The 15,824-nt window shown below is 45.0% G+C and overlaps 1 protein-coding gene across 1 annotated transcript in view; it reads left to right on the plus strand.

Annotated features, from left to right (window-relative positions):
• STIL (STIL centriolar assembly protein) overlaps window positions 1–15,824 on the plus strand; it is a 327,963-nt gene that overhangs the window by 217,730 nt on the left and 94,409 nt on the right. The window contains exon 13 of the mRNA XM_069642242.1: window positions 5,425–5,569. Within this exon, the coding sequence (XP_069498343.1) occupies window positions 5,425–5,569 (145 nt within the window). The remainder of the gene's footprint in view (window positions 1–5,424; window positions 5,570–15,824) is intronic.

The raw sequence follows: 15,824 nt of genomic DNA on the forward strand, positions 1-15,824 counted from the left end.
CCTCTCTCCAATGTTCCAGTCTTCTGCTACTCTCCCTCTCCATTTACTACTGTCCACTCTCCTCTCCACTACACTCTCCTCCCACTACTTTCTGCTACATTTTCCTCACACTACTTTCTGCTACACTCCCCTCTGCTGCACCGTCCTTGCTTAACCTGGTCTCTGCTGCTGCCTTCTTCTCCATGACATCACTCTGAGCAACCCACATGGTCAGTTTCGTAGTGCCCACTTGTTAGGCAACATTTGAATGCAGTACCCTCTGGGGACACTACAAACAACTATGACTACAGGTATAGGCAACCCAACCTTTGGTATAAGCGTGTACTACACCGTTTTGGTAGCATCTTGAGCAGGCAGGCTCATCTCAAGAGGGGAAATGTGAGCTGTAGTGGAGTTAAACAAAGATTCAGTTACAGGCATTCAAATAAACTCTTCCACTCAAGGTTTCTTTCATAAACCAGCATTAATTTATCAGTTGGTTATAAAGCCTTCTTTAGAATAGAGCAGTGAAATAGTAACACAACTATACTTCAATACTGTACACTTTGAGTTTCTGAATCTGACCCTTTTGGGATGGCCCACAGACACAACCTACACCCACAGGTGACTTCAGTAACAAGGGTGCTGGGGACATTAATATCTTACTGTTTGCATTCAGAACACTCTTGGTAAAAGGCAAAGGTTATTAGAACTGAACTGGAGGCTTCCAGCCCTTTAAGATGAGTAGTGGTAGCCTTGAGATAGATGGGGATGCAGATATTAATCGTACATCAATATTCAAGATGACACACAGTTTTGCAAAAGTTTGTCTGTTTTAATGCAAGTATCTAAAACAGGGAGTACAACTAACATCCACAATCGCTCGATACTGACTCTAAAGTTGGGTTCTTATACCCATAAGTGGTCACAGCTGACGTGTTGACCTGCATCATTACCAACGTCCTCCTACGTGGCAAACTACAGAAACTTATCGGGAAGTGGGATTGGTTTGAAGTGAATAACTAAGCATAGGTTCTATATCTGTATGGAGTAACGGAGAGAGGTAATGGGATGGTTAACATCAGGTGGGGCAACTAAGCCCTCCCTTCAGAATGGCCACTATGAACGTCACTAAATGTACGACGTCCCATTGGCTACACAAACTATAGGACCCCCAACTACGTGGTCCCCTACAATTGGTTGGCTACTAACCCCCGTCAGTAATTTTCCACCTATGTGAGCAGCACGCAGAGCGAACAACCAGGTGTGGGTGAGCTTGTCTTGATACCAGCTTCCCACCAATTAAAATGTGATCCATCATTGCCTCAATGGTCCAGTGTCAATTAGTACTTTTGAAGTTGGCCTTGAGTCTGTACTTTTCTCTTTGACTTTTTAAGGAGTATGGGTACTATCTGGCTTCCGTGCATAGGTGTGATCTTCTTGTTCGTCCAACTTTCTTCCATCACATGACGACACCATGAAATTAAGCTTTTCTGACGTCTTTTGGTTTTGCTTGACCTCCCTGAACAGGAGCTTCTGTTCTTCCATGTTAATTGTATCTAATGTCAACCAACTCCTAGTGTGATAATACCTTGGCTCCTTGAACTCCTTATCTGTAATGTATTCTGTTTAATTCAATTGCTTTTTGTAACTGTGACACTAGCCTTGTTCAGTACTGCTTTATACGTAGTGGAAACATTCATTCTTTACTTAATCCATATGTGTCTGAGGTATATAGGTATATGTTGGTGCTTGCTGCGGTCTAATCCATTTAAGCATGTGGCTAGCTTTGATTGCTTTGCTGCTTGCGTTTCATTGCTACTGTACAAGTTTAAACTAACTAAATATCTTCATCAAGTTTATGGCATAAGTCTCTTCATCCCAAGATGTCACTTATCCTTGGTACTTCTTTGTTCTTAATAAATTGTCTGCCTCTCTGGTCCGGTTATCTTTCTATCTGGGTGTCGATTCACTTTGTATGACTTCACCATTCGTCCTGGTCATTAAGTTTCTTTGTTTCATCAGGAATCTCGTTCAAATGGCCATCGTATTGTCGTGGATGCAAGTATGGTTTCCTCAATGGTACTTTACTCCCATATTCTCCTGGGGATAGGTATTCGTATGGGTACTGCACATGGCCTGCTTTCTTCTGTTTGCTAGTTCACCTGTTCAGTATACGTCAAACATTTTGGTTCATACGTTTCAGGTAATGTAGGCGGGGCAGGAGGAGTGGGAGTACTTTGCTCATCCTTTACAGAACACAAGAGACCACAAATATTCTTAAGCAGTGCAGATACTTTTAGAGTTCACTAGAAGTCATTCAATTCAATAGGCTAAGCCAAAGTCAATGGGTAAAAGTCTTGGATAGGATAAAACACTTCTGGTAAGTAAATGGAAAAGTCTTTGCACAAGTTCTTCGGAGTCTTTGATGAAAAGAAGAATCAAATGTAGGGCCACAAGCTGATTAGACTTGAGTTGTGGAAGTTCCAAGCACTTCTACAGTAAGAGGTAAGTTCTCTTAGACTTGTTTTACAGTACCCTGGTTAAAAAAAGAAAAGATGCAGCTGATGACTTCTGTTCCTGTGTAGCTCTGCAGCTCTCACTGTTCCTGGGCCTCAGTCGTGGGGACAAGAGGGAGGACGTTGGGGGACTCCTGCAATGCACTGGGACTGCCAAAACCCACAAGCGGCAAACTTCACTTTCAGTGGCTGTTTCACGTTTCAGCGAAAGCAAATAGCAACAACGCGGTTCCTGGCTGTCAAGGTGGACCATCCTTGCTTCTGGGGTCCCGCACTCTGCTGAGGGGTCTCAGGCTTGGTCAGTCTTGCTTCGCGGGAGTCCGGAGGATCTGCCAAAAGCTTTAGGCCAGCTTAAAAGTAACGCACACAATCTGGTGTCCCTTGCCCTGGCTACACGGTTTCCTGCAGCAACTCTGAGGAAATTCAGCCAGCTCTGAGATGGGTGTCCAGGTGGCTTACTTTGGAGTTGATTGGTCCCACCAACTCAAAGGGAGAAGTCGTCCTTGCAGGGGCTTCTGTCGATGCGAACTTGGCGTTTCGGCACTACAGCAGGGCTTCACCGGGCAAATCCTACGGTCCAGGAGTTGCAGCAGGCGTCCTCTTCGAGCTCTTATTCGGTTCCTTCGTCCAGTTCTCTCCCATTCATTCCAGCCTAGCTGTCACTCACCCAGCAGGGTGGCTGTCCTTGCCGGACAGTCAGCCAGCCAATCACCACAGAGTGCATTTGGGTCTCCTAGGAGATTAAGCAAAAGGAGTTTCGGACACCTCCCTCCCTTCCTGCCTACCCCAGACACTCTGGCGCCAGAGGCGGGTTTCACTCCTGAAACCCACCAAAGGCGAAATGAACAAAGAGAACAAACCTCCTTTGGCGTGCAGAGAAAATCTCTAGAAGGACCTTTGCACAAGACATGGCGAAAAAAGAAGACCGGGGACCATTTTGTCAACGAAGGCTCTGAGCCATATTGAAAAAGATGGCTCCTGCGGTTAGCATTACCGGAGCTGCGAACAGCCGCGGTAAATGCAAACCATGGTAGTTCGGACCTAAACCACTACCACCAGCCATTCTTTGAGGAAAGGGTGACATAAAAATGTTACTTGAGCAGTTAGACACAGGGGATACTAAGTAACCCCATCCATCACTCTATTGTAAGAAAGGGTGTGCTGGGTATAGCAAGTACAATGCTAAGTAAAGTCAATTTCACTTTACTGCTCTGGGAAACCGTTTATCCCAGAGAAGGTATTTAAACCTTGGGAAATATGAAAGACTTCCCTGTGCCACTGTACTGAAGGTGCTGTGTGACACAATGTAAAAGATGATGCCCACCAAAAGAAACGGAGGTAAAATTCACATTTAATAATAGTGGGGGGAAAAAGGGTCACTCTCTCCAGGTTAAAAAAATCAAGTCCTCAAAATCCAGCAAAGTTGCTGGGGGTCTCTAAGAATAAAATCCTATTTGAGCCACACACCCTTTTCGAAAGTGGGTCCATCTGCAGTGGAGGCCTGCTACAGAGTTGGATTCCAATTTTGTACTTTGTGACCCGAGGGTCTGACTTGTCAGTCTGCGGAGCGCAACACCGTACCAGCATGCTCTTCACCGCCAGTTCTTGCTAGTGGACTGCGATTCCCTAATCCGACGCAAGGATGTCTGGGCTCTATAGTCTTTGAATATCAGAAATCCAACACTGACCAAAAAGGGGCACAGCAGGTATGCAGCAAGTAAAAGTGGGACTTGACAATTGCATCCAGGCAGATGAGATGGAAATGGCGGCTCTCCCATCTCCCTCACCCTGCCTTTGGGGGCAGTACTGGCATGGGAAAACACCCTGGTAGGCTTTCTGCCCGGGTTGAGCAGGGCACCCATCCCTCCTTGACAAGGTAGGATCAGTGGCCCTGCCAAAATATGTATGACAATACGTTTGATTTATTACCAGCATGTACTCTCTCGTAAGAGCGAGGGCTCACTGCTCTGCTACATCCATTTAAAAGTGTTTTTAGCAGGCTTCAAAATGTGCACTAGCCACTAGCTAGTGATATAAACTCCTCGCGGATAGGAATTAATGCCCTGTTTGTGTGGTTAATTGTGTGTCTTTTTTAGACATGTCTTAGTAGCTTGCAACTTGACATTTTTAGCCCTGGTTTTAGCCAGTCATGGACATGTGGTCCTTCCACCTAAGATGTGGTTCTTCACACCACTCGGAGGGCTACTTAACAGTAATTCAGATCTGGATCACTTGCTCTGTGCCTAGCGAGGCCTCACCTGAGCCTTACCTCACTGACTCACAACAGGCAGAAACGCATGTCGTGGGTTGTTGCTTGCACTTTAGTTCGTTCAGAGGAGTGTTGCCTCACATTTTGGCATTGGAATGTCACTGTGGGTGGGACCAGACTGATATGCAAATTAATATTTCACCTCTGGTATAGAACTAAAACAGGATTGTAGACCCTCTGCAGCAGGCGTCATCTCATAGTGGGTCATTTGGCCTTGTTCAATATCGGTGGAGTAGGGGCTTGCAGACCTTCTACAAATCTAGAAAAGTAATACGTCTGGATTGACCCCAAAAAATATGGGGCATGTAGATGCTCCCAGGTTCTTTAGATTCACTTTCCTCTCTTCTCACCTACCACTATGCTAAGGATACCCACTTTTAAAGGTGCCCAGTGAGTAACCTTTTTTTCTTGGTGGTTTCCTTTTTGTTGATTCAGCCGATTTTTGCCATTTTAATTTTTCCTTCATACTGGCACATACAAGACCTTGTTAGTTCATATTCGAGGGAGTTCAAAATATATATTTACACGTGTTCCAATTAAAGCTTTGGGACATCATGTGCTGTGTCCCCACCAATCATAGCTTCCTTTATATTTTACATTGAGCAACTTGTCATGCCTAAAATACTGTATCTACAATGTACTTTTGCTTTCTCTCAGATTCAGCGATTGTTGGAGGCACAAGCACTACAATCGAGTTCCAACAATACACAATCGCAGAGACAAGTTGAATTTATTGCCATGGAAACACAGTCCACTGCTGGGCTACAATTGACAAAAAGTGTTAGCATTGCAGTAAGCACAGGTAATAAATAGTTTTTGGCATTGCATTTTCTCTCCCTCCACGTTACTCAATTTCTTCTTCTCTGCTTTCTACATCTCTTCTTGACTTTGACTCGTTTATCCTTTTCCACTTTCAAGCTTTAAGTGCATCCATGTTCTCATCCCTCTCTACCTTTCTTCATTAGTATCCCTCTACTCCCTCCACCCCCGCCTCATGTTCCGCTTTGCTCTCTCCTAAGCATTGGACGTGTGTCTATCTGCACCTCTTCCTCTTTAGGCATTTTCCAAATGCATCTCAAAACTCCCTTATCTGCTCTCATCAATTGATTGTATTTTCCTTTTACTGCCTGCTAATTACCTCCTATTGTATTACAACGTTTAAAACTGCTGTTTTTGTTAAACTAGTGCTATAGAAATCAAAGTAAAGACCAAATGTTTTCTGGTAAAGAATGTTATCTGACGTTTAGCATGTATTTTCAAGAACTCTAGTGGACAGTGTAGAATCTGTAGCAAAACCTTTAAAGAGTGGCTTTCTGTTGAGTTCTTACACTGACCTTGCCATGTTAAAGGCAGAGCCAACTTATGCAATTTGGTGAACAAAGAGGCTGGGATAAAAGTAGGGAGCAGAAGAGGGGGTTGAGGGTGCAGTGTGGGTGTTCAAGGTCGAAACCACCACTGTGGGGGCATATACATTTGGCATGATGTTTGTGGTAGTACCTCGGGAGGGTGAAAGAAATGGACAAAGGAGCTAATGTTTTATGTAGGCATACATTTTCTCACTGGAGATATAGTGGGATGTGGTGTGTTTGTGTGTATGACACTTCAAAAGGGATGGCCTTTTGAATGGGGAAAATAAGCCACTTTATACAGGAAAAGAGGTGAAAGAGGTTTCTGCATCAGGGCAACTGTTTCTTTAAGATGCCACATAAGGCCCTCTAGAGCGGTAAAGCTCTAAATGGCTAGGCCCAATATTAAGCATAGTGAATTATGCACTGCTAAATGAGCATAGCGCATAGCGCAGAAGGGTTCTCAGAAGGCGAAGGGAGTCTATCCTTGACGTTATGGGACAGTTCTAGACGGCTACGGGCGGAGAAGCTTCCATTTTCGCCTCCAGACCGTCCTGGGTTACCCCATTGGACCTTTTGAAAGATTCCAATCATGTATGGACATGTTGGATAGATTTATGTCCACTCCTGAACATATAACACCCAAGAGATCAAAAGAGGTACTTCATGAAGACCCCAGGGCTAAATACCCTAGACTGTTTAACCCCCTTCAAGAGGAGGTTAACGCATATGAACTCACTGAAGAAGACTCTCACTTCCAAGAGGATGACTAGTTCTTAAATAGTGAAGACCAACAAAACCTAGAAGAAGGTTTTGAGGAAAACCCAGACCTGAGTGGGGGGGGGGGGGCTTCGAAGAAGACCCAGATGAAGGTGGCTCAGCCTTGGCAGTCCCCAGCAGCTTCAACAGACCCTGAAGTCTTGAACCTTTCCTCTCCTCAAACCACACCAGTCAGAAACCCGTTACCTATAGATGACCAACCCACCTTCAACGTGCTACTTCGTAAAGCAGCAGCGCATTTTGAAATCGAGACTGGGGAAGTTACTTCTGAAATAGAGTTTGTGGAAAATATCATTAAGGAGAAGCCACCTACTAGCCAGACCATTCCCCTCCTCGCCTCAGTTAAGAGACGACTTGCCCCATCACTATCAACACCTGCGTTGGTTAGAGGGGTCAACCCTAGAATTGAAAAACTTTGTTCCCTCTCCATCGGACCCATTATACATTAGGGGTCACTCAATACCAGATTCCTTGGTAGTAACTACCACAAGGAAAAGGGCAGGGGTTACGCTATCAACTAGCGAAGCACCCCCAGACAAGGAAGGAAAGAAGCTCTACGCCCTGGGTAAGAGAATTACAGCCTCGGCAGCTTTTTCCACCAGATTTGGCAATAACAATACCTTACTGGCAAGTTATGCTGATGCCCAGTGGGGCAAGTTACGCCAAGACCTCGAAGTCCCTGAGCCCTTACGTACTCGCTTGTTAACCACGAACGGAAGGAACTCTGGTTAACCAGAGCATCATCAAAAACACACTAGATGCTTCGGAAACGGCAGGCCGTTCTTTAGTCCAGGGGATACTTCTCAAGTGTCATGTCTGGCTCCGGAACTCAGGGTTTAAGCCAGAAACCCAGTCGTCACTCATCACAAACCAATAGAGGATTTCAACCTCTTTGGGAAAGCGGTGGATGATGCACTGTAGACCGCTAAGAAAGATTTCAATACCCTAAAGACTCTAGACCAAATCTCAAGGCCTCCTAATAAGCAATGTTTCGGCGGCAACCGCTTTTTTTCGAGGCCAACTTCCACAACTTCCACAACAGCAACAACAGCAGTACTCTGCAGGCAACTGGTCCTCTACTCAAGGAAACAGTAGCAAATACACTCGGAGGACAATGACGTGGCAAGGGAAGAGGTCGGGCCACACTTAGAGGTTTCCCGGCTACCAACACCAAATGACCCGAAAGTTCGGGCCCCCTCCCATGCATCGCCGGTTGGGGGTCGGTTAACATCTTTTCTACCATCATGGGAGGGAATAACATCAGACCGCTGGGTATTGTCAACTATAGCCCGCGGTTACTGCATAGAATTCAGTCGGTCCCCCACGTACAGACCCCCAAGGGGACGACGCCTATCATCGGAGCACCTCGCCATCCTTCTTCAAGAAGTTGAACTGCTACTAGAAAAAGGAGCAATAGAGGTCGTGCCTCTGTCGCAGGTAACGGAAGGTATTCATTCAGTGTACTTCCTTGTACCCAAAAATGACTTAACCATGCGCCCTGTATTAGATCTGCGCCCAGCGAACTCATTTGTCAGACCTCAAAAATTTTGTATGGTCACCTTACAGGAAGTAATCCTCCCGCTTTCACAAGGAGATTACATGACAACACTGGACATGAAAGATGCATAATTTCATATTTTAATGTTGCCAGTTCACAGAAAATACCTCAGGTTCATGATAGAGGGCAAACACTACCAGTTCAGAGTGCTACCCTTCGGCATAGCGTCCGCGCCGAGGGTATTCACAAAAGTGCTGGCAGTGGCAGCGGCCCAGTTTGTCCATCCCAGTATACCCTTACCTCGACGATTGGCTCATAACCGGGGATTCCTACGAGACATGCTTCTCAAATACCCAAAGACTGTAGACCTTTTGTTCCAACTGAGCCCCATCAACGAGAAAAAGTCCAGTCTAGACCCCAGCCAGATCAAACAATTCCCAGGGGCTCTAATTCGAACAAAGGGCGGCCTCGTCTTCCCCTCCAAAGAGAGGGTCCAAAATATGCTGTTTCAAATCCCTCAATATGTAGCCGGTCGAGAGGTGACGGTACGCAAAGCAATGCGTTTGCTAGGAATGTTGGTGTCGTGTATATATTTGGTACCTTACGCGCGTCTGTGCCCAATGCAAGAGTGGCTCAACAGCCAGTGGTGTCAGGCCAGCGGACAATGGGACGATCTAGTGGTAGTCTTGCAGGCCTTAGTTTTCTTGCTACGGTGGTGGTCGAAGGAAAACATTGTAATAGGGAAAACATTCGCCACCCACGCAGTGTAAGCCACTCTAACCACAGACGCATCCCTCACAGGATGGGGGGGCGCACCTATCCCATCAGACTGCACACGGAGTTTGAAGTCCGAGTGTAGCGTCCAAACACACAAACTTGCTGGAACTACTGGCGGTCTTCAAAGCACTGAAGGCTTTCCAGGCACACCTGCAAGGGAAGACAGTGATGGTCCTCACAGACAGCACCACAGCCATGTACTACCTGAACAAACAAGGGGTCACTCACTTTTAAGGACTGCCCAAGCTGTCCCAGAACATCTGGAAGTGGGCTCTCAAACATGTTCCTGCTGTCACAACATGTACCAGGGGAACTCAATCTGCTAGCAGACGAACTCCGCAGAGACTTCCCTCTCCTCTCAGAGTATGAATGGCGGTTACAAGAAGACATCGTCTTCGACATTTTTACACAATGGGGCTTCCCAGCAATAGATCTGTTTGCAACTCTGGAGTACTCCCAATGCCAAGATTACGCCAGGTACCCCCAGAACTGCTCCAAGGGGAACGGTCTGTGGATAACATGGTCAGGGAAATTTGTTTACGCTTTTCCTCTGACTCCCCTTCTCAACAAAATGGTGCACAAGATGCACCAGGAACCAGTCACCATGATACTAGTGGCCCCAATGTGGGCCTGGCAACCATGGTTCGCTCACCTGATGTAGATGTCCCTGTCTCCACCTGTGAAACTACCCTGCCCGTAAAACATGCTGTCACAGGACAGGGGCAAGACGCGGCACCCATGCCCACAGTCCCTGAACTTAGCAGCCTGGCTCCTGAGGTCATGAGTTTGGCCATTTACAGCTCCCTCAAAGAAGCATGGATATTCTTAGGGAGGCAAGAAAACCTAACACTCGTTACTGCTAGTCTAGCAAGTGGAAAAGATTCGTCATCTGGTGTAGAGCTAAAGGCATCAACCCAGTTGACTGCTCCCCCACACAAATTTTTCTTTACCCGACTCATTTATTAGACTCAGGATTAGTCTTTAATTCTATTAAAGTTCATCTAGCTGCACTTTCTGCATACACCACTTCTCAACATAAAGTGTCATGGTGGAAAGTTCCAGTTATTAAAGCCTTCATGGTGAGAGTAAAGAGGATCCACCCTCCTATAGCTAACCCAGCTCCCGGATGGGACCTAAATGTGGTACTTACCAGGCTTATGGGTTCACCCATTGAACCCATGCAAAAGGCAACACTTAAGAACCACACTCTTGAAACCGCTTTCTTAATAGCGATCACCTCCATTAGGAGAGAGTGAACTACAAGCGCTCTCTTTACTAGACCCCTTTGTAACAGTTCACAAGGATAAGGTGGTTCTACGCACACATCCTAGGTTTGCACTGAAATTCATTTCTAAATTCCATGTCAACCAGTCGATAGAACTACCTACGTTCTTTCAAAACCCTTCAATTTTGGGAGAAAAAAGCCTGCAGACACTTGATGTGCGCAGAGCCGTCATGTTTTATATGGAAAGAACGAGACCACTGAGAAATACTAATCGGTTTTTTGTCTCGGTGGCAGCAGGAAGAGAATGAGATGCAATTTCAAAATCCACGATATCTAGATGGATTGTCCAATGCATCACTCTTTTACACTCTTGCTAAGAGAGAGCTACCCTTCAAGCCAAGAGCACATTCTACTCGAGGCACTGTGGCTTCCGTAGCATTCATTGCAAATGTCCCTCTTGAGTCCATTTGCAAAGCGGCAACCGGGAGTTCTGTACACACCTTTACAACACACTGTCTAGATGCCCACTCTAGATCTGATTCCCAGGTGGGACAAGCAGTATTAAAACATCTTTTCTCTACTGTTCCTTCTCACAACCCACATCCAACTCCGGGTACTGCTCTCTAGTCTATGCACAGCATGTGATTCTAAGCAGATTAACAAACCTCAGAAGACAGTACATTACTTACCGTAAAAGCATTTCTGATGGTTATATGTGCTTAGATTCACATGCGTCCACCCTTCCTCCCCGCTCGGATGGAAGGAACATAGACATCCTTTTATCTCTTTTCTGTACTCACTCCCATCTAATAAGGCTCCCTCAGGGCAGAAAAAATGCAAACAGAGGGACCTCGACGCGTGAGGGATTGTGGGTACACCGCACGTCACTATAGGGATAGTGTTACAGACACGCCTATGTCGACGTCCCCTTTTCGTCTACGAAAAACAAAATTCAATACTCTGCAGTGACCACTGGATGTTGGACTATGCACAGCATGTCAATCTAAGCAGATACAACCATCAGAATGCATTGTCATCTAATCTAAACATAAAAAATGAGCAGGAAATGAGTCACTGTCTCCCTGATTAAATTGGTTGAGAATTAGAAGAGCTGCTGGGTATGGATTTATGTATTGGCAGGGTGAGAGGAGGTCTGCCTATGCCCCCCACTGCTCAAGTAGAAAGGAAATTGTCCCCAGCTAGTTGAAGGTTTAGTGCCCCAATGGTGATCTGAAAATTAATCTACAGTAGGTCTGATCAGCAATTCAGTGTCCTGAGAAATAGCGACATCATTTTTGCTTTCATCATTAACAGAAGAAAATAATTGGCAGCAGATGCACTTTTGTTCAATTTGTGCATTTTCAAGGTTGTGAATATTTATAAAGCAAATCTACGGGGTGAAAGCAGAAGGAGTCTGTTCCAAAATTACCAACTTTAAACCATATTTTGCTGAGCTTTGTGAAGTTTGTGTAAACATTTTTAAATTGGCTTGAAAGAATGACCGGCAGAGTGGGTCCTTTTGCCAGGCAAGGCGCCTGAAAATGGATTTGATTAATTTACCTTGCAATTGGTCAGAAACTGCATAAGGACTACACACTTGTATGCACACATTGGCTCCTATTTGAGACTATTTAGATGGATCCAATGGTAATGGACAGCACTTAGGATTTTTTCTTCAAGTCAATTGTTACAATAAAGAAATCTGACCTGTTTCATGGAAACGCTCACTTGAATGGTGTGATGAGTTGTAGTAACCCAAGATGTGAGCATAGTCCGTACTGCAAAGTATGCTGTAAATTATAATGGATTGAAATCAGTATAGTGTAGCGTCAGGCTGAGATTGGATAGACTGAAAAGCACTCTTGCTCCAAGACATGTTTACTTGGTGTAGTATTGAAGCAGGAGACTGTCCAAGAGAAGGAATGCTTTAGTGGTAAACAAAAAGAAAACTCCCGTCTATCCCTATTTTAGGGTGGTTTCACTACCTAACAAAAGACAAACTGAGGCGGTCCGGTCAGTCGAGTTCTTAAAATAAACACTCCTTGTCAAAGCCCTGCTATGCCTAACGCTACAGCAAAACATAATATAAATATAAGGTCCCCTGTGCTCCAAGGGGGAGGACTCCCTCCTCCTTCGCAAAATGACATTTTATCGGGATAAAGAAAAAGTTGCAAAACAAAGTTCTGATAAACCTGGGAGGATGACTCCCTCCTCCCAGCCCACTCCTCGTGGCAAACTAAAAAGTTCCAAGTAGACAAACTCAAGTGTCTGTGGTCCCAACTGGGACAAGAATGTTTTTGTAGTAGTGGCTCTCCCTCCAGTCCCTCGTGTATGACCTTGTAGAACTTTGGCCCAGTACTCTAGGTCTAACGTGATCTACACTATGGTGTAGTGGGGTTATCCGGTTCCTGATCCCACCCCGACTTGGCTTCTCCTCAAATACCTTGGTTCGGGGAGTTGTTTACCAGTTCCTCTGGTCTCGGAATCGTAAGACTAGATATGTTTCTTCTCAGTCTTAAGCTACTTGACTATTGTATTCTAGAGGCAGAACCTGTACTGAGACGAAGAGAGTGCAAGAGTATCTTTGGGTTGTTGTTTGTCTGGTATGCATGAGAGTTACCAGGGGCAGGAGGCTCTCCAGCTTCTTAGTTGATTTGTTGTAGTCTAGTGTGTCTGGAGGCATGTGCCTTGTTAGCACGCGAACATGAGGTTGGTGTCACTGTGATCCCGCATTGTGTATCATTTTGGGAGTCACAATCCTGTCTAGGGATGTGGCGATGCTTCCAACTCTTCGGTCCCCGTCCTATGAATTTCTGTACCCGAGGGGACCCTAGTGGTTCTCGGGTAATAATTCTTAAAGACACTAATTCAGACAGGTTTTTATCCTTTTGAGGTATCCCTTTCCACTCCAGGCACCGTGAAGGAAAAAGGAAGACGATAACCCCTCTTCGGTGTTGTGGAGAGGGGTGACCACACACTGTTGCTCTAATATTTCACAATCGCGAAGTGTTCAGTAGCTCTGCAGTGGTTCTTCTTTTCTTTTGGGTCACCTCTTCCTTTAGTTATGGTAGACTTCTTCCAAGGTACCAATGTGCTCGCATCACAACTGTTTACCCGCAGGGTCGATTGGGGTCGGTCGCTGGACCTTGCGTCTCCCAGCTATTGACTCCTGCATTGGGTCAGGTAGTATTGCAGTTCAGCGCAATACCATTTCTGTGGGATGCTGCTGCTTGAACCCTCCAGATTCAGTCTGCAGGTTTGGGATAGAGAAAGAAGCGCTGGCTCTCTCCCTGCTTCCCCAGACTCTCCTCTCCCAACAGTCGGCTGGCTACACTTTGATCGTTTTTACACTTTTTCTGGCCTTTGTTTGCTTACCAGGCCGGGATCTACTTGTTGAGTTCCCCCGTTGGCGGTCTCGCTGTGGGCCGTTGGTGGGTGTTGGCTTGCCAGCCGGATTGCGGTACTGGACCTTTCAATATCCCCATTGGCATCTCTGCTGCTTCTGCTACTACGGCTTCCACTGGTCATAATCTTTCTGTTCGGCTTACATAGGGAGCTCTGCCCCGGCATATCATTACGTTCTTGGCCGTTGGTTTGTAAAATTTCTCTTGTTAATCCTTTACTGTTCCTCCCATGAGTGGTCAATAATATGAAGGGAAAGGATATGATCACCCAAAGCATCATTACATGCCACCTTATCAGCTACGGTATGATTTACAACGGGGACTGATCAAGTGACCCGGGTTTTTAAGGGGCCCATACCCTGGTCTAGCATCTCTTCTGTTAAGGGGGGGGGTTCTCCCTCCCGCATTGCACCGATCCCGGGGGAATTCTTGTTTAGCGACAGTACTGCCCTTGCCCCATGGGAACGTCTAGCCCCTCCCCTCAACCCCCTACACAAGAAGTGACGCTATCTGTAATATCACATTGGGAAATTGGAAGATAAGACTCGACCTTAAGATATGATTAAGTATTGTTCCAGACTGTAGGGCGATTTAATGTAACTAGAATGAACGTTTGCGAAAACACAAGATGCTGGGATGGTGAGTTACTATATCTGTGTATAATGTACTTTTCACATCTGTTGTACCAATGGTTCAAGACCTGTGAAACGTTCATAGACATTACTTTGTATATTATGCCGTTCCTTACAAATGGTGCAAGACCTACAAAGATCATTTATTTCAAATAAATAGAACATGTTAGATCATCACAAGGAAATATACACCAAGGTCTTGTGTTCTGCTTCTGCATATCCTGATAAACGGGGAAAATTATTAAAGTAAAAAATAAATTAGGCTGATTATGCGCATCTTTAAAGTCAACTTTAAATTGCTTATTTTCATGAGCCTACATACACTGTCATGTTCTATATGTTATAGAAATAGTTATGATGAATCAGTCTATCAAAGCCTGTGTGCTTTTGAATGCGTCAGTAATACAGTATTGTAGTTTAGAATATTAGAAATATTGTGTACATTGGGTTCAATTATGTTAGTCGAATGTAAAGATGCATTCTTGTATAGACTTGTTTAGCTGCAACTCCAGTACAGGGTAATGAGTTGAAATCTGTTTGAAAACAAATATCTTGCTATCTCAACCACTGGCCTGTCATCATTCTGAGAATCCCATTAAGAGGGCTGCACCCACTACAATAAAACTCACTTTGGAAACCTAGCAATAAATGCATAGAATTACATTCTGAACTGCTCAGTATTATGGTGTGGGAGGGTGTCACAAATATCATGACCTCTCCCCACTGTTATCATTGGAGCCTGCTTGCTACATAAACATGGATCAAAGAACTTTGTTAAATTTAGAATTGACCTTTCTGAACTCTCGCTTGTCCATAAAATGCATCTGTGCATGACTAAAGGACGACTTCAATCCCAAGAGACTATTTTACTCTGTGGAGTTAATAGGCCGAAATAAATGGACTTATATGAGCAGAAACTATAAACAAAACCATATGCAGATCAAACACCTTTTCTATAATGATGGGAGACAATTCAGAACAAAGGGTATTTATGACATGTCTAAATATGTTGGACCTTTCACACCAGGTGGTGTTTTTCTCTTGGAGGGCCAACTTGTTAAGGTAACCAATGGGAAGAATCAACCAATCAAAAATTCAGGTGGCACTATGTGGGAACATTTAGACTCTATAAGCACAAACCCATAGAATGTAGAGAGTTCTGGAATTCTGGAAAGTCAACAGACTTGAAAACCCAGGCCAAGTTGATAAGTGCTAAAGTGGGGATAATACCATTTGATGATGGGAGGACTCCCTAGGAATGCCTTATCCAGGGGGAACGTGATGCAGGACTTTCTTACGTAATCTGTTGTACTTTAGGTAGTGGCCAGCGGTATTGCAGAAGCTGCCTTGTGCTGTGAGATGTCATGTTGGTTCTGTGCACTAAAAGACAAAACA

Source organism: Ambystoma mexicanum, chromosome 1q (genome assembly GCF_040938575.1).
Source record: "Ambystoma mexicanum isolate Mex_15411 chromosome 1q, UKY_AmexF1_1, whole genome shotgun sequence".
Classification (NCBI taxonomy): Eukaryota; Metazoa; Chordata; class Amphibia; order Caudata; family Ambystomatidae; genus Ambystoma; species Ambystoma mexicanum.